Source organism: Electrophorus electricus, chromosome 26, assembly GCF_013358815.1.
Source record: "Electrophorus electricus isolate fEleEle1 chromosome 26, fEleEle1.pri, whole genome shotgun sequence".
Classification (NCBI taxonomy): Eukaryota; Metazoa; Chordata; class Actinopteri; order Gymnotiformes; family Gymnotidae; genus Electrophorus; species Electrophorus electricus.
Window position 1 is genome coordinate 8825759 of NC_049560.1, and position 24108 is coordinate 8849866.

Sequence of the window (24108 nt, forward strand, 5' to 3'; positions counted from 1 at the left end):
CTAAAAATAATAAAACCTCTCAATGACAGCACCACAGAAAGTGTGTGTGTTTCTGCGGGAGACTGAGCCACTGAACCCAATTGCTGAGGTCAGAGGTGGGCTGAGAGGTCTTTAATGATGAAGTGTCCGATTGAAGAGGGGTGTGTGTGCTGGTAGGTAGTGTCTCTCTCTCTCTCTACCGGTCACTGGGTCCCCCACCCCCAATCCCCCAGAGAGTGATGGAGAGAGTGACTTTATGTTCTGACCCACTCCTCTACCCAGCATCAAAACTCATCCATCTGCTCTGTTTGAGGTTAGATACTCTCCACTCTGACACTTAGTGCACTGGTGAAGACATGACACAGAAACACACCAGTCTAGGATCATTATGAACACATTAGTCCAGGGTCATTATGAATACACTGGTCCAGGGAGGTTATGAACACATTAGTCCAGGGTCATTATGAACACATGAATACAGGGAAATTATGAACAAATTAGTCCAGGGAAGTTATGAACACATTAGACCAAGGTCATTATGAACACATTAGACCAAGGTCATTATGAACACATTAGTCCAGGGTCATTATGAACACATTAGTCCAGGGAGGTTATGAACACATTAGTGCAGGGCAGTTGTGAACAAATTAGTCCAGGGTGGTTGTGAACACATTAGTCCAGGGTAATTATGAACACATTAGTCCAGGGAAGTTATGAACACATTAGACCAAGGTTATTATGAACACATTAGTCCAGGGAAGTTATGAACACATTAGTCAAGGGTGGTTGTGAACATATTAATCCAGGGTAATTATGAACACATTAGTCCAGGGCGGTTGTGAACAAATTAGTCCAGGGTAATTATGAAAACATTAGTCCAGGATAATTATGAAAACATTAGTCCTGGGTGGTTATGAACAAAATATTCCAGGGTGGTTATGAACACATTAGTCCATAATGGTTATGAACACATTAGTCCAGGAAGGTTGTGAACAAATTAGTCCAGGGTAATTATGAACACATTAGTCCAGGGTAGTTATGAACACATTAGTCCAGGGTGGTTGTGAACACATTAGTCCAGGGTGGTTGTGAACACATTAGTCCAGGGTGGTTATGAACACATTAATCCAGGGTAATTATGAACACATTAGTCCAGGGAGGTTATGAACACATTAATCCAGGGTAATTATGAACATATTAGTCCAGGGTAGTTGTGAACACATTAGTCCAGGGCGGTTGTGAACACATTAGTATCCATGCGTTAAGGCCAGACCCTGGTCGTGGCTGTGGAATGTTGTGCCCAATGTTTTCACACATTAGAGTCCTTCATATCCCAGATACCGTACACATTTGCTGTACCCATCTTCTGTACTCACCTTCCGTACCCGGATGCTGTAGCTCTCTTCTGTAGCTGTGTGCTGTGCTCTCGTGCCGTACCAGCGTACCCGGGTCCTGTACCTGTGTGCGGTACCTGGCCATTGCTGCAGACCCTGGTCATTCCTGCGCTGGCGCAGGCTAACGTTTCCACCAATGTGACGGTGACTTTGCCTTACTACAGCTGCTGTTCCCTGGAGCATGAGCGTTTATTTTTTGATCAAAAGCAAACACTTCTGTCATACATCCAAAATCCTGGATCTCTCCTCCTGCCTGCCACGTTCCTGACAAATCCGACAACTCCAACAGCTTCGTCCCACAAAGACGCAAAAAAACATCTCAAAACACACGAGCGTGACGACCGGAGAGGAGGTGTGGCCTGGGTGACCCCGCCTCAGGCCGGCATCGCCCCGGGGTCTGCGTATTATGACCTTCCCTTGTCTTCAGTCTCTCACAGATTCCTGCCGCCCGGATAATGAAGGCCGATCTCAAAGCAATTATGCACAGTTAAAGATCTCCTTCTGCTCTCCGCGGCGTCGGGGTCTTCCAGCCAGGGCTGCAGAGGTCATTTCCATTATAACTGATAGCTGGCTTAGTTTAGTCCTACCTGTTTATTCAAAGGGGGCTCAGTGTTTGGTTGGAATTTGCCGTTAATTTAATTCCGGCTGTTTGGGGGTTTTTTTTTGGGGGGGGGGGGGGTAATAGATGATGTGTGATGAAGATAATTGGATAAAACACTTTTAATTTGGTTTAATTCTTTCGTAATGAGCATGGGCCGGAATACAGGTTGGGCACAGCCCCAGGGCGATTCGGACGGGCAGAACGCGTCGGGCCATCCTTTCACAACAGCTGTTTCCAACATGAGCTGGGCAAAATTCTGCTTATTGCTCTGAGATAGAGTCAGTATCAAACGTTAAAACGGACGGAAAATGTTGCAGAACACATTGTGGCATATTGATATCGATTGTACAGTTCATTTGAGTCATTCATTTTTTAGGGTTTGCCGGCGAGTTGTTGCCTGGTTCTGTTTCAGAACGGAATTTTTTTTTGTCTAGAGCTTTTTTTTTTTTGCATGTCAAGTAAGTATCTGTGAGTTTTTATCCCACTTAGGTTTGCTATCTCGGGGCGGATTGCAGTGTTGCCGGGAGTTCTGACACTAACATTGATTTTTCTCCTTTCGGAACACTTCGGAGGTGTCTCGCACGGGCAAACGTAGGGCCTAGTAAGACTACAGCTCCAAATCAGATGGACGCAAAGCAGTGCATCTCTCTCCTTCTCTCCCACTTCCTGTTCCTCTACCTCTCTCCCTACATTGCATCTTATTCCTCTCTCCCTCTCTCCCTATTCCCTCTCCTCTCCTCTCCTCTCCTCTCTCCTGAGAGTGGACTAGTCAGAACCACTGGCCCAGGGGGTCATTACATGGACGGATTACCCTTTGGGTCAGAACCACTGGCCCAGGCTGTCATTATGTGGACGGATTACCCTTTGGGTCAGAACCACTGGCCCAGGCTGTCATTATGTGGACGGATTACCCTTTGGGTCAGAACCACTGGCCCACTTTTCTCTCACATGACCGCTTGTCTGCATGTGAGCCCATGCATGTTCCCACTGTCTTTACATGTGCTTGTCGGTGTGTGACCTTGGGTGTGTGTGTGTGTGTGTGTGTGTGTGTGCGTGTGCGCTTGCATGCATGCATGCGTGCATGTGGGTCAGTTTGAATCCTGGAACAGTGGTCTACAGAACCTGTGGTAGCCCTCTGCAGGACAGCTTTGCAGATTATGACGTGAACACTCAGGGTTTTCTCAGGGAACCGCTGCCCAAATGTTTACAGTCACGCTTGGATCCTCCCAGTTCATTCCCTGTTTTAATGAAATGCTCTTTTATGCCTTTAAAAATAGCCAAATTATCACACTCAAAAAGTGACCATCCAGCATGTGCTGAATATTAAATGTATATGTGTTAAATGTATATGTTTTCAGAATTATTTGTTTATGAAAAGATTAAATGTATGAGTTCAGGGAAGGACCCGTGGTACTTAAAGCATATTTTATTATTCAGCTCGCAAACCTGACCACGCAGAGGACTGTCACTGGTTACCAGGCTACGACTGCACATTGACACGAATGTCTTTGATGGTTCCGAATAAAACCAGAAGGGGTTTGTTTATGGTCCTTTGGCGTCTCCACGCATTTAAGAAACCTGAGCATCAAAACTAGCAAACAAATATGTGCCAAACAACCCTAACTGCTATGTAAACAAACAAACATACAACACACAAACAGGTTTTTTTGAGCTTTTTCCCCAGCTTCTCGATGAAGCAGGACTCACTTTTGTTTCTTATGTTCTCTTCAGCTTCTGACTCTACGTCTCTATCCAGCCGCTAAACCTATTCGAATGTTTGATTGCTTAGATCTTCTCTGCGAGTTTTTTTTTTTTTTTTTGCTCTTTAAGGTATAACTTGAATACCGAGACCTTTGTGTCTCTGCGGCGTCTCTTGGACGCTTGTGTGTTCTTCTGTCCTCTGTGTCTCCATTCTTCTCCGTTCTTGATCTTCTAGGTCCCCTTACAAAGAAACACTATGATGATTTAGCTGATAATGACGGTGGGGAAGACGAAGGTATTTTTTTTTTTGATGCCGACCTGATATGCATGACAAGGAACCCCCCCCCCACCCACCCACCCAAGTTTTTCTTCTTTCTTTTTCTTAAATTTCTTGTCCTTTTTTTTTGAGAGTGAAGATTCTTTGCCTTCCTCAGTTTTTCCTGGATGTGTTTTGTCTTTTTTGCCTGATGTCGCGTCTCCTGTCATTTCAGACATATAATCGCTAACCTTCCATAGATTTTGGCTTGCCTATTTTTGCTTAATTTTCTTTTCATTTTACATGTTACATCCCACCTAAGAAGCAAAGCACCTAATAACCTTTAATACCAAACCCTAACACCTATGTTGCATGACTTAAAATGTCTGTAGTAGAAAATCCAGACTAAAGTTAAAAATCAGATCAAATCCAGCACTTGGCATCCTGTTTAATATCCTATGCAACATGTTGTTATGTTCCTGGAATCCATAATAGTCTCAAATAAATGCTTATTGATTTCATTATTATATGATATTGATCATATATGTATATATTATTGCCCACTTACCAGTCTTTCCTCAACAAGTCCTTACCCTACATATGTAAGTTTAAAATACGTTAAGATCAAATTAATACGTTTGTCGATTTCTGTAAAGCAAATATTTATCATTAAATAATTCTTAAGCAAATTTCTAATAGAAGAAAAATCCTTCTTGTACATGACAGAACACAAACTTGACGTAGTCTGTCTTCTGTATCATCGAGTGAAATAAGTACCAATTAGATCCAGTTAAAACCAAGGAAGGGGCCACTTTGCTTTGATCCGCACATCAAAAGACTCGAGCAGCGTGAGTACACAGTGCGAATCTCTCTGTGTGCTGCAAGCCAACAGCATCAGAAATTCACAGCGCACAAACGAATCCTCAGTAGTGCCTGTCCGGTGTCGCCCGTGACCCTGGCGGGGAGATCTGTAATCTGCGCTCTCCCGGCCTGCTGCTGAAGCCCACAAACTCTCAAATGCAGCATCCATGTCGGCCCAGGACCCAGGACACTGGACGGCTTCCAGGAAGCTCCGACTGCCCCGTCTCTTGGTCTCGCCTCGTCCACACCGGACTCTCGGTGGTTCCACTTTGAGCTGGAATGGCTCCGCACGCTCTGAAGATTCTGGCCCTGATTCTGGCCCTCAAAGCAGGCCTGGGCTGTTGGCGTTTGTGACCAAGCATCGGTGCTATGGAAGCAGAGTGCTTGTGTGCCAGTGCTGGGGCAGGACACCCCAGCTTGGTGAAGGACCTTCATGAGAAGGACACCAGCTTGGTGAAGGACCTTCACGAGAAGGACACCGGCTTGGTGAAGGACCTTCACGAGAAGGACACTGGCTTGGTGAAGGACTTTCACGAGATGGACACCGGCTTGGTGAAGGACCTTCACGAGATGGACACCAGCTTGGTGAAGGACCTTCACGAGAAGGACACCAGCTTGGTGAAGGACCTTCACGAGATGGACACCAGCTTGGTGAAGGACCTTCACGAGATGGACACCAGCTTGGTGAAGGACCTTCACGAGATGGACACCAGCTTGGTGAAGGACCTTCACGAGATGGACACCAGCTTGGTGAAGGACCTTCACGAGAAGGACACCAGCTTGGTGAAGGACCTTCACGAGAAGGACACCGGCTTGGTGAAGGACCTTCACGAGAAGGACACCGGCTTGGTGAAGGACCTTCACGAGAAGGACACCGGCTTGGTGAAGGACCTTCACGAGATGGACACTGGCTTGGTGAAGGATGTTTACGAGAAGCTGAGGAGCCGAACTCCTCCTCTCCGCTGGAGTGCACGGCTCGCGTGATGGGCCTGCATGACTCAATTAAAAGGATTTATGCTGGAACAATGAGAGCCCGGCCTTCAAAAGTAACCCTTTGATCGCTCAGGGTAGCACAGAGAGCTCACATCACACGAGCTGCTCGATTTTGAAAATGCTCCCTGTTTCAGCAGGCAGGAGAAGGAGAAGACCTCCCTTTGATACTAACATTAAGCAGAGAGTGAATGCCACCCTGAGAAACGTTTGTTTACAGTAGACACGAGGATCTGGCTTCAGCAGACCGCCCCATTCCAGGCAGCCTATCACATTTTGGAGGGGAGAATTAGCATATATTAGCATATGCGCAAAGAGATGCAGAACGAACCGGGGTCAGAGGTCAGGGCATGCTCATTGCACACATTTGGTACAGTGTTAGGTAATACCGTCACAGTGCAACTATAGCATTAACTACAGTGTGACATTTAATGTAAGATGATATATATTATGTATTATATATGTAGTATATAATCTACTGCAATGTTGTTCACTCTATAGTTATAAACATTGTTTCTTAGTATGTTAATCTGTAATTATTGACAATAATATTGTTGCAGTTATTGTAGCCTTTGCATTATTATTCCGTGCGCTGGTTGTCGGGGCGTGTCTCCGTGCCGTGTGCTGGCTGTCGGGGGCCCGTATCCGGGCTGTGCGTCTCTCTGCACTGTTGTGGATCCAGCCGCTCTGGACAGAGTTAATGAATTCCTCACCGTGTATGGAAGATGTGCCGACTGGGTTACGTGACTTCCAGAAAGAAAAGCGGGAAACCACAGAGGAGATGAGCCATCGCCTGCTGCTACCGTTATTCCCATAAATCAGCTCACAGGCAGAGTGTGTGTGGGACTGCACACACTCACCAGCTCATGTGCGTGTATATTACATGATAATGCACTAAACCTGGTTTGCCTGCAGTGTACACAGAGTTTGGTGAAAGGGTAGAAAAAATTAGTTTGACAAGGAAAGGATAACATATGGAAAATTTGTTTGCCATGGAAAGGAAAACATAAAATTCCCACCCTCCAAACTCCCCAAAAACAAACAAACAAACAAAATATGGAGTGGGAATAACCAGGAGCTCCGTGTCTTCCTGCCAAGAGAAAACATTTTGGAAATAATTGCTTTTTCCCCATTTGTTCATCACTTTGTTACAAGATGTCCCTGAAGTGTATCTCTGAACACCAAACTTCCATAAATGATCACGTCTGTGTGGACGCTGCTTTGTGATTCACACAGCATCTCCATGTGGACTGACACCGTTCACCCAGACTGGCTCCATTGGCTCAAGCAGGGTTAACACAAGATCTGTTCTGATTCTGCATTCTGATTGTGGCAGTCAAAGGTGTTTTTAAACGTAGCCTAAACAAACAACACAGAAAGGTCCTGTCAGAGGTGCCTATGATGTCATTACTCTAATTTATGATAAGACTATGAACCCTTTATTGCTACAGAAATGAAAAGGTCAGTGAACATGTTCAGTACTTCCTGATGAAAGGGCAGGAATAAAATACACTAAAAAAAAAAACGTGATTTCTGACATCACCAGGAACATGACATATTTGTTGCTTAGGAAATTAAGCATCTAATATCAAAACCTGAAATTGAACCTCTAAATATTAAACCCAGTTTAGCAGATTAGACGAAAAAGTGCCAGCCTTAATGCTGATATCATCTCAAACAGTCCGTTCTGATTGGTCATTTCATTCTTCCTCCTTCTTTCTCCAGACATCCGTGAAAGTGGGAGTCCCAAGCCAGTGATGGTGTTTATCCATGGAGGCTCTTACATGGAGGGAACGGGGAATATGTTCGATGGCAGCATCTTGGCCAGTTATGGCAATGTCATCGTCATAACCCTCAACTATCGGCTGGGTGTCCTCGGTAAGTGTCCACGTCTTGTGTCGGTTAGACCCTAAAGGGCACTTCAGAAGTTTTCACAAAGTCTCAGAGTGGAACTGAAGTGTCTGGCTTTGGTCCTTCAGCAAGAATGTTTTGTCATTAGTGTTTCACTGAACTCGGGCACTTCGGCATCCTGGGAGGTGAAAGGATGTTCTCCAGCTCTCTCTCCAGCGGCCCAGAAACCGTCCAGAACGTCCAGAGGAGACGCAGGGCTAGCTGCTCACGCGCTCATCTGATAGTAAATGACCTTCAGAGCCCAGCTGACGCAAAGCGGCCAGGGTTTGTGCTCCCAGCCTCACTCAGATGTGCGTCTCTGATGCTCAGCGTAGTTATTCACGGAATGCCAGCTGATCGTTAGTAATGGAGGGAAAAACAGAGTGCACTCGATCGTCAGGTCCGTATGTCTATGTGCCCTCTACTGCTTTGGGTTTTGTCCTCGAGATGGAGGGCAAGCGCAGGTTTTTGTGCCATTGCGAGGGCACGTGGATGACGTGAGGGGATTTTCCCAGCGCCCGAGATGAGCGTCCAGGTAAGTGTAACGTTTTAGTAACTTTCTGCAGCTGGTTCTTGCTTAGACGCTTCACGCTGAATTAAAAGGACAAAATAATGGGAATAAGAACTGTTTGGTTTCTCGGGAGACTGAAAACACACGTTTGGTGCGTTTCTCTGTGCCGCTGGAAAGCCAGTGAACTAATGTGTGATCATTTCCTTTTCTCCATGAGGCCACTCTGTTCTTCCTGAAATTGCCAACAGTGACCTTCGATCTGTTTATTTGAGTAATTATTTCTTTATGTACGTCGGACGCTGAGATTTTAAACGAGGTGAAATGACTACACATTCTTGCTGTTTTCAGCACAATCACTTAACACACCTGGGCACTAGTGATCCACAGAGCAGCTCAGCTGGGATACACTCATATCTTTATGACTCAGACATGGCCCTTGCAGTTTTTGCTGAGTGCATCTTAAACATGGTGAGTAGCGTAGCCAAAAACCGCACTCGCGTGAGAGAACTGTTACTTTAAAATAATGTTTACTCAAGTAATAAAAGTAGTCATTTAAATTATTACCTAAGTGGAAGGGCTGCTTATTTAAATATTCAAAATTGAACTGCAAAATCACGGCCTGATTTGGCAGCAGGCAGAAACACCAAAGATAATATGTCCAAAGCTACCTTGTTGCTGCTGTCTTCAGAGTATCTACACTCTCCTCATTTAAGGTACTTTTAATTAAGTAAATAACTACATTTAAATAAGTAAATAACACTACGTAAATAACGACTGATGTTACTGGATGTGAATATGATGCTAATTGACTCTATAATCTGGAATTTAGCCCAAGCCAGTTCAAATCCAATTGTTTCTTGAGACTAGAATGTGGCCAAAGTAGCTAGACAGACATTTTACCTTCCTGATATTTACTTCGCAACTGAGCGGTGCGTTACTGAGACCGGCTAGCTGGCTGGTTAGCTAAAGAACTTCACGTGGTCAAAATTAATATCAATGTTTAAAATCTTTTTTTTTTTTTTCTGTAGCTTGTAGGTTGTTTTAATGCATAACTTGCTTGCCATTGTATTTCTATCAAAATATGATATCGTTGGATTACGGGACTTTTATATTAATAACGTGCATTGGGGAAGTGACCCGATTTTATGTGCAGATATGCGAGTCATAAAGAAAAAGGGGTTGAGCTGCTTTTCATGATGCATGTTGGCGATCTCTCTCACTTCCTGTTCGTTATGTCACTGGACTTTCTGTTATCCAGTGGACTTTATGATATTACTGAAGCCAAGTGCTGCCACTCAGTGGTCTGATTTAGGGGTCCCAGTTACCCCCCACACTTCAACAGTCCAGGTGCCAACTCCCGGAAGGGAACGAAACGTTTGTGTTGAATTAAAATGATTTTAAAATGCCACAGGAGGAGTGTAAATTAATGTTGTGGAACAAAAGCACATTTTTCGACCTTGCAAATTTACTCAAGTACAAATTTAATGTTAGAGATCCTGATTTAAAACCGTTCTTAAGAGTACACTTTGTTCAAAAGCGTTCCCGTAAATGTAAATGTTACTTGTAAATGTGATGGAGTGTTGTAGGTTTCGCTAGACGCTCACCTTTCCTCCTCTGCTGTAATGCTATGAGTTGTTTTCTTCTAGTGGTGTTTGGGTGTGTTGCCATAATGCTGTTTGATGTTTGGAGTGGTGTGTGGTGTTTGCTAGTCCGTAGTCTTAATGCGTGTCTGCACGCCTGTCTGCCTGTGCATTGTTGTCAGTGGTTGTTTTAGATATATGGGGTAAGTCACATTCATGTTTTCCAAATATCCTCCAATCCTGATCGATAAATCGAAGTGGTTCGAAGTGTCTGGCCACATAACAGAGGGTCTGTGGGCTCTGGAGAGCAATTAAACCACTAGTCAAAGCTGGCATGCAGTGGCATACAGTGTGGCATACAGTGTGGCATACAGTGTGGCATACAATGTGGCATACAGTGTGACATACAGTGGCATACAGTGTGGCATACAATGTGGCATACAGTGTGACATACAGTGTGGCATACAGTGTGACATACAGTGTGGCATACAATGAGACATACAGTGTGACATACAGTGTGACATACAGTGGCATACAGTGTGACATACAGTGTGGCATACAGTGGCATACAGTGTGGCATACAGTGTGGCATACAGTGTGACATACAGTGTGACATACAGTGTGGCACACAGTGTGGCATACAATGAGACATACAGTGTGACATACAGTGTGACATACAGTGGCATACAGTGTGGCATACAGTGTTGCATACAGTGTGACATACAGTATAGCATACAGTGTGACATATAGTATAGCAAACAGTGTGACATACAGTGGCATACAGTGTGGCATACAGTGTGGCATACAGTGGCATACAGTGTGACATACAGTGTGACATACAGTGTGACATACAGTGGCATACAGTGTGGCATACAGTGTGGCATACAGTGTGACATACAGTGTGGCATATAGTCTGACATACAGTGGCATACAGTGTGACATACAGTGTGACATACAGTGTGACATACAGTGTGGCATACAGTGTGGCAACACCGTCGTCCCCCCGTACCTCTTCAGGAGTCCACGCTGAAAGTCCCTGTAGATGCCCATCTGAGTGGAAGACATTATGTGAATCCCACCTGCTCTCACGGGTGACCATCTCCAAGAAAATCCCAAAAGAGCGGAGCTTACCTTTCCGTTGACAGGGCCCGGGACGGGGGTGCCCTTGTCCGAGGGTGACGGACGTGCTCGCGGCCGAGGTGCTAGGCGTGTGTCAGCAGCAGGGATGGTGGCGCTCACCTCGGGGTGGCCGAGTGCCGCGTCCAGGTGTAGCCAGTGCGGCTCTAATTGTGTCTGAGTTGCGTTTTTCTTGCTGCTGTGTTGTCTCCTTTTGTTTAGTCGCTTTTCAAATCTTCTCCACTGGCTTTTGTTCTCTGTGAAATAATTTGTTTTGGTGTTTTTTTGTAATCAGTCCAGGTGGTCATACACTCTGGATTATTTTTCATGCTTATTAATTTCTTCTCCCTCAAAACGAATACCCCAGACAGTTGGTTTCATTAATCCTTCACTGCTCATTCTCTATCAATCTATCTGTCTAACTCTTTCTCCCGCTTTCTTTCTCTCTTCCCTAAGGCTGGAACAGGTTTCCCTGTATCCCTCTCTCTCTCTCTCTCTCTCTCTCTCTCTCTCTCTCTCTCTCTCTCTCTCTCTCTCTCTCCCACTCTCTCTCCTCTTAAGGGGGGGGGGGTGCCATGGGTCTTTGGAGCATCATGGGAAATGCCTGACCCTGTTGTCTATGCACTGTAGCAGTGATGCTCCTTTCAGGGTGTTTAATCTTTTAACAGCAGTTTAACTGCACCTCTGGATCTCTTGTGATCTTTTTTCCTTAGCTGCTAGAAGGCTTCGTATTAATAAATGCATTTTTAAAATAAAAGTCAAATATGTTCGGTTTTTCAAGGTAATACAGTGTACACAGGTTAATCTCCACCAGTCGTGTACCGCATCTGCCGTAACCACCAACCGTACGTGCAACGCGTTCCATTTTATTAAGTGTCAGTTCCTTAGCTCGAGCTGTGTGTGAAGGGCTGTGTGAAGATTTAAGTGAGCACTGCAGTGTAAGGCCAGGCTGACTGTAGCCGTAACGGGCAGGGGGCAGGATGAGCTCCTGGGTCCGAGGGCCGCCTGCCCCCAGAAAGGATGCTCTCTCGGCACCGCTATCTGAGAAGATTAGCCTCGCCTGTCCATCTGTGCCCACACTTCTCTGCCTCCTCTCCTCCACCCTCGCGCCGTGAACACCCCCTCCGTCCCTGGGCCTCAGATCTCTGGCGCAGCTCTGGAGTCGCAGGCACCAGCGTCCTCTGTCTGTATTGGCTGCAAGGTTTGATTAAGGATCGTCACCGTGGTCAAAAATGGCAGAGGAGTCCAAGTGTGTGGGTGAGTTCCCTTCTGTGTGTCACACATAAGTGTCGAGATCTCAGGCCTTCTTTCATCGCTGGCTGAGTCTGTCACGCGGCTCCACTCTCCTGTCTGCGGGACTACTGTAAGTAATGGCTTTATTAAGGAGTCCCTTATCTGATTTGGGAGGGTGAAGGAAAGTACCCGTAAGGTTCCTGTATCGGGACCCTGGATGGGAAATTGCACTGGAAGTCGTGTTTCATGTGCAGGTTGGGTAATTTATGGCCCTGAGCCTGCAGGAGTTATCTCTGAGCTGGGGGCTTCCTGTCACGATGACCATCCTTAGTCCTGGCCATGCTGATGCATCCATTTTACCCGCCGACAGCAGCTGCAGTGAGGGGATGGGAGCGGGGGTGTGGGTACCAGCAGATGGATGGATACACATTGAGGCATCTATCTCTGCCATGAAACCAGGGATTAGACTTGCCCAGCTCCTGGGCATCGCCGTGGAGACCAACTGCCATTGTGGATGATCTAGGTACTTACCCGGATTCACACTGCGATGTTGCTTCTGCCTGGGGAAAACAGATGGATATGTTTAACACCTTAGAAATGAACTGCACGAGAGGCTCAAAGCCGGAGCACGTGAGGGACAGCGAGACAGCGGCAGGAAGCGCTCTGAAAGGGGAAACATTTTTCTGCTTTTGTGGATTTATTTACTTTAGAATCTCCACGCTGGTCTTGGCAGAAGGATTTGAATCAGCCATCTTGAGTGATTGGTTTTCACACTGATGAAAACAGAGATGACCTTCTCTGGCACTGTAGGACATCGGTGCCCATTACCCAGTCGTGTGCCAACTTGCTGCTCCTTTGAATTCCACCTCCCACTGGGAGCCGGGTGCCCTTCACCAGGGCTGATCTGCACTTTCGGCCCCTGCCATCCCCCCGGCTCGGCGAGCGACGACAAACAGCTATGACGTTTAATCACGTGTGGCAGCTTCCTCCTCTGCGTGAGGGTAACGTCCACGAACATGCAGACGTTGAAGACCCGAGCACTGTCCCTGAGTGTAAGAAGAAATGCACCCTTCATATGTCCTATCAGAGTCCCTCAGGGTTGAGGCCTTTCATAGCCTGTCCAGTCTGAAAGTGGGAGATGACTAAAATAATCTTTTAGTGCTTGCAAGGGGCCCGAGCTCCAGGATACTAGCGCGTGGCTCGAGACCCTCCCATTGTGGAGAACCTGTAAACACACACTCCGGTGTGGGGAGAGAGTGATCCAGCTACGATAGAGCAAGCATCCTGAGTTTCCCGGCCTACAAAAACTTAGCATGTGTGATTACTGAAGGGTCCGATTAACGGATGCCACAAAACCTTGAAGCTATTCATCACAAACCTTCTAACTTCAAACCTTCTAACTATAAAACCTTATAACTATAAAACATTATAACTTCAAACATTCTAACTATAAAACTTTATAACTTCAAACCTTCTAACTTGTCTCAATCCTTCACTTCGGTTCATTTATTGTTCTGCAGCAGATCCACAGCTGTAAATTGTCCACCACTGTAGTTAATCATGTTGCTCTGAGCAGATACAAATACAGATTTATAACTCTGGTCAGCAGCTTGGAGCTGTTGGCTGCTGGACATTTGGTTTATCTTGCTGGACCAACACCAGTGGACTCTGTGCTGTGTAGTTTCAAGGGCAGATTCTGCGTTTTAGTGTAAAACTGTTATGTAATATTTAATTCTAAATATTGATCATACTTTAATTTTTTTTTTTTTCTAATTCTTGTCTCGAATCCAACCCTGCTCAGATTCAGTTCAGTTCAGTTCATATTCAGATTCAGATTCAGTTTCTGAATCAGTTCAGTTCAGATTCAGTTCAGTTTACTTGCACTATTTCCACTGTTTGTCACTGTTTTAACTTTACGGTCTTGTAAGTCTTTCATTTTTGTCTGGAGTGTATGTCGACCAGGGCGGAGTCTTATACTACTGGTATAATACCAAAGTTGAGTCAAGTCGGATAATTGCGTAGTGTCCCATCCTCTGTGTTTGCAGAGAACATTACGAGGACATGCCTTGATTTGCATTTTGAAATTACTGCCCAATCATATTGCATCCTTCTGCATTTAGTTACATGAATCATCATTAATAGGTACATTTAATCATGGATATTAATCTCTCCAATTAGAGCTTGTTTTCCCGCTCTCAGATGGTGAGACGAAACGCTGCCACAGTTGTAGGGATTTATAATGCTCCTCCCTTCTTCACATCACTAGAATGGCTTTTCTTTTCATTTCTTTTGTCTCCTAATTTGTTCTCTTTCTGTACAAGTTCCTCACCATCAACAGGGCAGCCTGGAATAAATCGGATGAATGTTCTGTGGTGGCTGCTCCTCTTATCCGGGAGCGTTTGGCCTGCCAGTGCAGCGCAGACTGGTGATCTGGGAGCTGTGCCCCTGTGGATCATGTTTGAGATGCACTTAATGACAGAGGTCATCAGTATGGAAGCGGTTGGTGCGGGTTAGCCTTGTCCCCTTATGCAGGCTGGCCGTGCCCAGCAATGGCATAGCAATCTCAACAGCAGCTTAGACTGTGTGTGTGTGTGTGTGTGTGTGTGTGTGTGTCTCATGGGGGGCCACTGGAACAGTAGGAGCCATTTTCACGCACTGGGCTTCGAGCTCCAGGAACAGCCCTGCTCATATAGTGACCACAAAAGAGGAACAGCTCTGCTCGTATAGTGACCACAAAAGAGGAACAGCTCTGCTCGTATAGTGACCACAAAAGAGGAACAACCCTGCTCGTATAGTGACCACAAAAGAGGAACAGCTCTGCTCGTATAGTGACCAGAAAAGAGGAACAACCCTGCTCGTATAGTGACCAGAAAAGACGAACAGCCCTGCTCGTATAGTGACCAGAAAAGACGAACAGCCCTGCTTGTATAGTGACCAGAAAAGACAAACAGCCCTGCACGTATAGTGACCACAAAAGACGAACAACCCTGCTCGTATAGTGACCACAAAAGATGAACAACCCTGCTCGTATAGTGACCAGAAAAGACAAACAGCCCTGCTCGTATAATGACTAGAAAAGACAAACAGTCCTGCATGTATAGTGACCACAAAAGAGGAACAGCCCTGCTCGTATAGTGACCACAAAAGAGGAACAGCCCTGCTCGTTTAGTGACCAGAAAGAGAAACAGCCCTGCACGTATAGTGACCACAAAAGAGGAACAGCCCTGCTCGTATAGTGACCAGAAAAGACGAACAGCCCTGCTTGTATAGTGACCACAAAAGAGGAACAGCCCTGCTCGTTTAGTGACCAGAAAGAGGAACAGTCCTGCTCGTATAGTGACCACAAAAGAGGAACAGCCCTGCTCATATAGTGACCAGAAAAGGCAAACAGCCCTGCTCGTATAGTGACCACAAAAGAGGAACAGCCCTGCACGTATAGTGACCAGAAAAGACGAACAGCCCTGCACGTATAGTGACCAGAAAAGACAAACAGCCCTGCTCGTATAGTGACCACAAAAGAGGAACAGCCCTGCACGTATAGTGACCAGAAAAGACGAACAGCCCTGCTTGTATAGTGACCACAAAAGAGGAACAGCCCTGCTCGTTTAGTGACCAGAAAGAGGAACAGTCCTGCTCGTATAGTGACCACAAAAGAGGAACAGCCCTGCTCATATAGTGACCAGAAAAGGCAAACAGCCCTGCTCGTATAGTGACCACAAAAGAGGAACAGCCCTGCACGTATAGTGACCAGAAAAGACGAACAGCCCTGCACGTATAGTGACCAGAAAAGACAAACAGCCCTGCTCATATAGTGACCACAAAAGAGGAACAGCCCTGCACGTATAGTGACCACAAAAGAGGAACAGCCCTACTCGTATAGCGACCACAAAAGAGGAACAGCCCTACTCGTATAGCGACCACAAAAGAGGAACAGCCCTACTCGTATAGCGACCACAAAAGAGGAACAGCCCTGCATGTATAGTGACCAGAAAAGAGGAACAGCCCTGCTCGTATATTGACCAGAAAAGATAAACAGCCCTGCTCGTATAGTGACCAGAAAAGATAAACAGCCCTGCTCGTATATTGACCAGAAAAGATAAACAGCCCTGCTCGTATATTGACCAGAAAAGATAAACAGCCCTGCACGTGTTGTGCCTTCTAGAATCACATACTCGTGCATGTGCCAACTGTTCCTTTTAACTGGGAAGTAAGAGAGACTTGATCACGTGGCCATGGAAACCAAGCTCATCTGCATAAAATAAACGTATAATTTGTGTCCTGATGTCGTTCTGTTGTTCTGTCAGCTTTTCCCTACTGTTGTATATCCCATAATACTCTCGCAGTGGGTGGAAGAAGCACATGGCTGCCCAACTGTCTGAAGTGTTCACTCAGTGGGAGCATTGCGTTATCAGAGCCGTAACGAGAGGCCATTGCGTTGTAGCATCAGAGCTGTAATGAGTGGCCATTGCGTTGTAGTATCATAGCTGTAACGAGAGGCCATTGCGTTGTAGCATCAGAGCTGTAATGAGTGGCCATTGCGTTGTAGTATCATAGCTATAACGAGAGGCCATTGCGTTGTAGTATCAGAGCTGTAATGAGTGGCCATTGCATTGTAGTATCAGAGGCCAGTCCAGCAGCCTGACACACTTCATACCAGAAGGTGAAGAAGAGTCATGAGATCACTGTGTATGGGAGCAGAGTCTGATCAGGTAAGCCGTGCACAAAGAGAAACCTGGTCCCCAGAACACCGTGCACAGAGGACCCAAGAGCCTCAACTAGGCCATGGAATTATACCACGATCCATGGAACACACACACACACACACACACACACACACACACACACTCACACACACGTGCGCACATACAAGAGAGACTCCGCTTTATGGGTGATGGTTTGTTTTGGCAGTGTTTTAGAGCTCATTAATTGTTCTGAATGAAAAACATGAAGTCAGAGGATGTTCTTCTGGTTCTGCAAGGTTGAGCTGAGTAAAGAGATTAATGACATGGAATGAGTATTACGGACTGAGCTTCAGTGCTCGCGTAGCAAGGCGTGATGGTTGAAGGTCTGGGTTTATGGTGTCATAAACCTGCTGGAATGGGTTGTTATCAGGACTGCCGCTAGCTCTTCTGGGTTCTGGAGCATGTTATTGACGTTATTTTCAAAAAAACTAGGTGATATTAATTTACTGTTTCTCAGTGTTTTTTTTTTCTTTACTAATCTCAAGAGTTTGCCAAACTGTTCAAAGAAGAATGTAAGAGATTTAATAGCATGTAGGAGTCATGTGCTGTCACGTAGAATCTGGTGGGGCAGAATTTCATAATCCATTAGTCACTAAAATGTGGTTATTATTGTTCTGTTATGATTCTGTTCTGTGCTGTGATAGATGTGCAGTAACTCGCTGATACTCCTGTGCTGCAATACTACTACTATACTACAATACTACTATACTATTCTACTATACCTTTACTACTACTGTACCTATACTACTACTATACTACTATACAGCACCTCACTGATACTACTATACTACTACTATACAGTTCTTCACTGTTACTACTATACTACTATACAGTATCTGACTGGTACTACTGTACTACAATAATACTACTATACAGCACCTCACTGATACTACTTTACTACCATACTGCAATACTGCTACTATACTTTTATTATACTACTCTACTTGACCTCACTGTTCCTATTATACTACTATACTGGACCTCACCGTTACTACTATACTACTATACAGGGCCTCACTGTTACTACTACTGTAGTAGCTGTAGACATGAGAACTCACTGTCTGCTCACTGTCTGCCTTCTGCTTGCTCAGTTAGTGGCCAGTGACAGTATATGGAGCATGGTGTAGTCACAGAGGTTAGATCCCTGCAGTTTCCCGTGGGCTGAAATTCAAAGATTGTGATGTTTGATGTGTTTTTTTTAACATCATGTTCCTTTTCTCTGTATCCCCCAGCTGTGCAGTGGGGGTTGTGGGATTTTCACCCACACAGATCACAGAAATAAACTGCTGTATTGCATTGTTGTATTGTACACTGTAATAACTCACCAGCACATGGTAATGACACTGTAATAAAACATAGCGCATGGTAATCACACTGTAATAACACACAGCGCAGGGTAATCACACTGTAATAACACACAGCGCAGGGTAATCACACTGTAATAACACACAGCGCAGGGTAATCACACTGTAATAACACACAGCGTGTTCCAGTAGTCTTGGGTGCGTGGAGTGGCAGGTATTTCTGCACTCAGATTCCCATGATTCATATATTTTACACCCTCCAAATGCCAGTCTGTGTTAATCACTGTAATCCAATTACACGCAACTTTACCGTATGTCTGTGCTTAATGTCATGAGGCAAATCCTCCTGTGGAAAGTGGGGCCGAGTTAAATGGCTGTTATCCGCGCGAGGCTTGTAAGTCATCCGTTCACCTAAACCGCAAGCTTTAAGCGTGGGACTCATTTCACTCCTCCTCGTTCCTCTGACAGCATCAGCAGCTCGTGGTCCATACTGTGGGGAAACCGTCCGATTGACCGAAAACGGTTGAGCCCCGCCCCCTCTTAAGGTAACCACAGGGGCGTGCTCTGTTCTGACACACACGGCCTCTCGGGGAAGAGCCCTGATTTAGGAAACACCCAGAGCCAAACCCTGACGCAGCTGCACACGTGGTTTACTCTCCCTAAACTTCATAAAAAAAAAAAAAAAAAGGTATTTCCTGATCGTGTTGTGCAGCTGTTCTCCGTGGCTCTTTGGTGACTCTGTCTGCCGTGCTCTGTTTATGTAAGGCAGAAATCTGCTGCCGCCGAAGTGGAACGTACCTCCAGGAGAAATTATGTGATTAACAATCCCATGGATTTAGGGAATATAAACTGTGAAGCGGGAGACTCTTGTGGGTTTACGTCACCACTGTAAGCCATTATTATCGGCAGGGGTTCATAAGGCAGCAGACCCCAGCCAGCTCACAGCGCCTTGTTTGTTTACTTTCAGCCTCAGTCAGCCTGCTCTCCGACGGCTCTGCGGCGTCGGTAGAGAGCACGCTGCAGACGTCTTCTCAGCCCTTACCCTGCTTCTCAAGTGCCCTTTTTAAAAGGTCCCTATTCAAACCGAACGCTGAAAGGTTGTTTTAATTAGCATGTGACAACAGCTGAGATATTGAAACAGACGACTGGGTTTCAATCTTCCCTTCTCACAGAGCAAGCGTTGCTGATGAGGCTGGTGCTGATGTAGAGGAGATGAAGAGGATGTAGAGCAGGATGAAGAACACAGCGGTTTCACAGATTTCCGAGAGGCAGAGCAGGGTGCCACAGGGCTGTAGCGTGTGCTTGCGAAATGCAGGTTCACCTATGGAGCAGAAAAAAAAAAAAAACCCTCCGTTTTATTAAGGAAAATAGCCCCAGTTGTAATGAAATCTTTACGGCTACACCGTGAATGTTTGTGTTGTGGTTTATAGGCGGTGAGATGAGTCTTTAAGCGTTATGCATGACCAGGGACTGTAGAAGTATAATATCGGATCAAAATGAAATATTACAATAGAGTACGCGTGTAGTTTTCTTTCATAAAGTGCGTTGGCCCGGAAATATTATTCTCTTGAATTTTCTACTTGAAACAATTGAGCCATTTGTGTTTCATCGCGGGGCCACTAATCCACCGAGGTCCCGCGGATGGAAATTCGGAGCGGTTGGCTTGTTTACTTTTTGCGCGGCATCTGATGAAGGAAGGGGAGATAAACAGGTAGATGTGGCATCTAGGTGAGGCACGCGCGTCTTAATCGGCTCCCCTGTATCCTGGCCGGAGCATTGAGCGTGTGGGGCGCGGGGGGAGGGGTTAACGGAGTGATATATGAATAGGCGAATCAGAGACTGCCAGCCTCCAAAGGAACCAATCAAAGGAACCGTTATTTTCTCTCTGGCCCCCTCAGCCAAGCACCAAGAAAGCAATCTAAGCGTAGATGTGCCTCAATTACATCCGAATAGATCAAATTACACACCCATTCATTTACTGGCAACATGGTGCATGATAAACATTGTATTGCTTCATTAATAACCAGACATCACCCTCATTAGTTCCTCTTTGTGCATGACTAACAGGAGGGACCATTAGTCAAAACCAACATTAACAGGTACATCCAATTTTCATACCTCCCACTATATTAACAGAATGCCAATCCCAAGTGGCCATTAATCACCCACTGCTGCGTGAGTCACACATGCACACACACACACACACACACACGCACGCGCACACACACACAGACACACACACACACACACACACACACACACACACACACGCACGCACAGACATACACACACGCACGCACGCGCGCACACAAACAAACATAGACACACACGCACACACACACACATACACAAACACACACACACGCGCACACACACACACACACACACATACACAGACACACAGGAGTCAGAACAAACAGTTGTACGGATAGTAACATAACACTTTGTGCTTTCTAGTCATAGACGCTCTTTCTGTCTCTTTTGGTTCTTTCTGCTCCGTTTTTCTCGACTCTGAAGTGAGGGCATTCGCAGGGCTTCAGAGCAGCTGCGTGAATGTCTGTGAAAGGGCCGTCAGGAAGATGCGCTTTGGGTCGGGGGTCTCGGGCTCACCGGGAAACCAGCAGAGAGTGCTCCGGACCAGCTGTCGGGGTTTCAGGTGCCCGAGAGCAGGGGCTGGGTGAGTGGCAGGTGAGCAGTGCGGTCCGGAGTCTGGGTAAACAGCGCGCTGGTGTGTGTGTGAGCTGTGGAGGTAGCGGCCTGTAATCTCACACCCTGCGCCTTCATTTAGTCTTCAGTCAGGCGGGTAAGCTGTCCGAATGGATCCTCCTATCCCAGGGTTGCACCTGCCGTCCTCGGTCCCAGCCACTGGAGTTGACCTCTCTGTGGCTCTCTGGAAAGAGAATAAAAGAGGAGAGAGAGAGAGAGAGAGAGAGAGAGAGAGAAGGAGAAAGAGGGAGGGGCAGATCTGTTCAAGATCTTTCAGACCATTCCCATCTCAGATGTTTGTTCCGAACCCTGGACTGTTCCTTGGACCTGCTGAGTTCGTCGTAGACCCTACACGTTCGGGGGGCATAAAAGCCATGTGCGTAACCCCGCCCCCTCCACCAGGAGACGCGGGCCGCCTTCCTACGTTTCCTCGGTGGTCTTGGCAGATGCTTGGACTGCTGCCCCAGGAGGGCTGTCGTGCGTCTCCGGACAATCCGATCACTCCGGCTTCATCTCGTTATCCTCTGTACCGGAAATGGGAATCAAGCCTTACACGGGAGTCTGTGTCCTGATGATCCTCTGAATTCTTCCCTGACTCACTCCCAAGGGTCACGGCGCTACAGCACCCACCGGCATTATGGACCTTAAACGCAGGACTCCAGACTTCCCATTAGCACGTCTTGGGAGAGGCAAGCCATGCCCGTGAGCACAGAGGGATTGGGAACGCTAACTCCGCACTCCCGATCAGAAGAGATTGTTGCCGCAATTACCAGAGTAGCATTCCATGGTAAAATCCATACAAAGGTAACGGCTCCAGTCTTGACCGCCTGCGTGTGGCCTGACCGTGTTTGCTGAAGTCGATACTGACTTCACCCGAGACCTGGGGACCTCTTCAGAAAGCGCGCCGTGGCCTTGTCTGCTCTGGGAATGCGCCTTTCCAATTTGTTGTGGAATGCTTTACGAGGAAACAGATGGTTGTCAGAGGCGAATAATAAGCCTCGGCCTCCCTGGCTTCGTACCGGGCCGCAGGCTGAGTTACTGCTCTGGAAAATGCTCTGAAATTTCATAAATAAGATTGGTTGTTGTTTGGATATCTTGCCTGAAATATTGATAAGTTTGTTATGTAAAGGTATGAACTGTTACATCTATTAATAAACTGAACATGTTTTAAATCATGTTTTCATATATATATATATATATATATATATATATATATATATATATATGCACGCGCATAGCCACATTAGCACGGACCCTTTCAGCAAGCCCTCCACACAGTTTCCACACCCAGATTTGACAGTAATTGGCAATTACAATGTGCACAGTGTGGAGAAACACCAGCCACACGCTCTAGCCAAAGCATTTCATTACTTGCTGTAATTGTCCATGCTAATTATTTTTCCATTATGATTACTCAGTGTGCTGACTCTTATCAAAAAAAAGTGTCTTTTGTTTCTTATTAGATACCCCCCCGCCAACCACTTGCTTTGATAATGACGGTAGTGCTGTGGGAGTACAGAAGCTGTCTGATCACTCTCACTCTCTCTCTCTCTCTCTCTCTCTCTCTCTCTCTCTCTCTCTCTCTGTCAGCAGCACCCCAGGCAAGGCTGCTCAGTGTAACCGTAGCAACTGAGCTTCCCCATTGTCGCTAGGCGAGTCTTGTCAGTGCGTGCTGGGCCGTGCGTTGGGAGGCAAGTTTGTGGAGCGTACTGGCTCATCTTGGGGTGACCGTGAGGGTCTCGTTTTCTACAGTCCTGACCTCGCCGAGTCCTGCGTCGACTGCCTGGGCCACGAGCTCGCACGGCTGATGAGATCTCAGCTCCTACTGATGTTATCAACACTCCTTCACATCTCCTGCTTTTGCATTCACGCCATTGGACGCGGCTCGCTTTAATTTAGAAACTTAAGTTTGTCTTCTTGCTAAAGTGTGCTCAGTGTCCTCCAGCAGGTTCGCTAGAGATGACGGCTTGTTTTCAGTCACACACCGAGTGTTGATGTCATGCGGCGTGAGTGAAACCCAAGGCGGTACAGGTAGCGAGACATTCCCGCAAGGTCAGCACCATAGGAGGGCACGTCCTGCCACGCGGCCCAAAGCGTCGTCTGACTTGTGTGAAAAAAGAGCCACGGGGACTGTTTACCAATGCAGAGCCGTGTTTGACACCCCCATGCAGAGCCGTCCCCGCTACCCTGGTCTCTGCAGGAAAGACATTAGCTGTCCCAACAAAGACAGAGCCGTTAGCATTTCAGAAAGCACAAGTCGAGGAGGCCTGGTGTGTGTGAGACGAGGGCGTAGCATTCGTCTCAACCCTGTGATGAGCGGAGAGAGAGTGGCTGCACCGCGCTCGTTAAGGGCTTCTGGGAGGATTCTTCTGTTAACCTTTCAGCACCAGGGCCCACCACCACTAATAAACCCAAACCCCTTAATTGTGGATCTGTTTGACATGCAGATCACAAAGCTCGGAACTGCATACACAGACCACACAGACCTCACTGATGTACACACACACAGACCACACAGACCTCACTGATGTACACACACACAGACCACACAGACCTCACTGATGTACACACACAGACCTCACTGATGTACACACACACAGACCACACGGACCTCACTGATGTACACACACAGACCTCACTGATGTACACACACACAGACCACACGGACCTCACTGATGTACACACACAGACCTCACTGATGTACACACACACAGACCACACAGACCTCACCACCACACTCACAGACCTCACCACCGCACACACACAGACCTCACTGATGTACACACACAGACCACACAGACCTCACCACGGCACACACACAGACCTCACAGACCTCACTGATGTACACACACAGACCTCACAGACCTCACTGATGTACACACACACAGACCACACAGACCTCACTGATGTACACACACACAGACCTCACAGACCTCACTGATGTACACACACAGACCTCACTGATGTACACACACAGACCTCACTGATGTACACACACGCAGACCTCACAGACCTCACTGATGTACACACACAGACTACACAGACCTCACCGATGTACACACACGCAGACCTCACCGATGTACACACACGCAGACCTCACCACCGCACACACACAGACCTCACAGACCTCACTGATGTACACACACACAGACCAAACAGACCTCACTGATGTACACACACAGACCTCACCACCGCACACACGCAGACCTCACCGATGTACACACACGCAGATCTCACCACCGCA

The 24108-nt window shown here is 46.6% G+C and overlaps 1 protein-coding gene across 2 annotated transcripts in view; it reads left to right on the plus strand.

Annotated features, from left to right (window-relative positions):
- nlgn1 (neuroligin 1) overlaps positions 1-24108 on the plus strand; it is a 137773-nt gene that overhangs the window by 41793 nt on the left and 71872 nt on the right. Inside the window, exons 2-3 of one of the 2 annotated variants that reach the window (XM_026997143.2) lie at positions 3911-3970; positions 7508-7660. In XM_026997143.2, the coding sequence (XP_026852944.2) occupies positions 3911-3970; positions 7508-7660 (213 nt within the window). The remainder of the gene's footprint in view (positions 1-3910; positions 3971-7507; positions 7661-24108) is intronic. The other variant, XM_026997148.2, reaches the window with a different exon arrangement.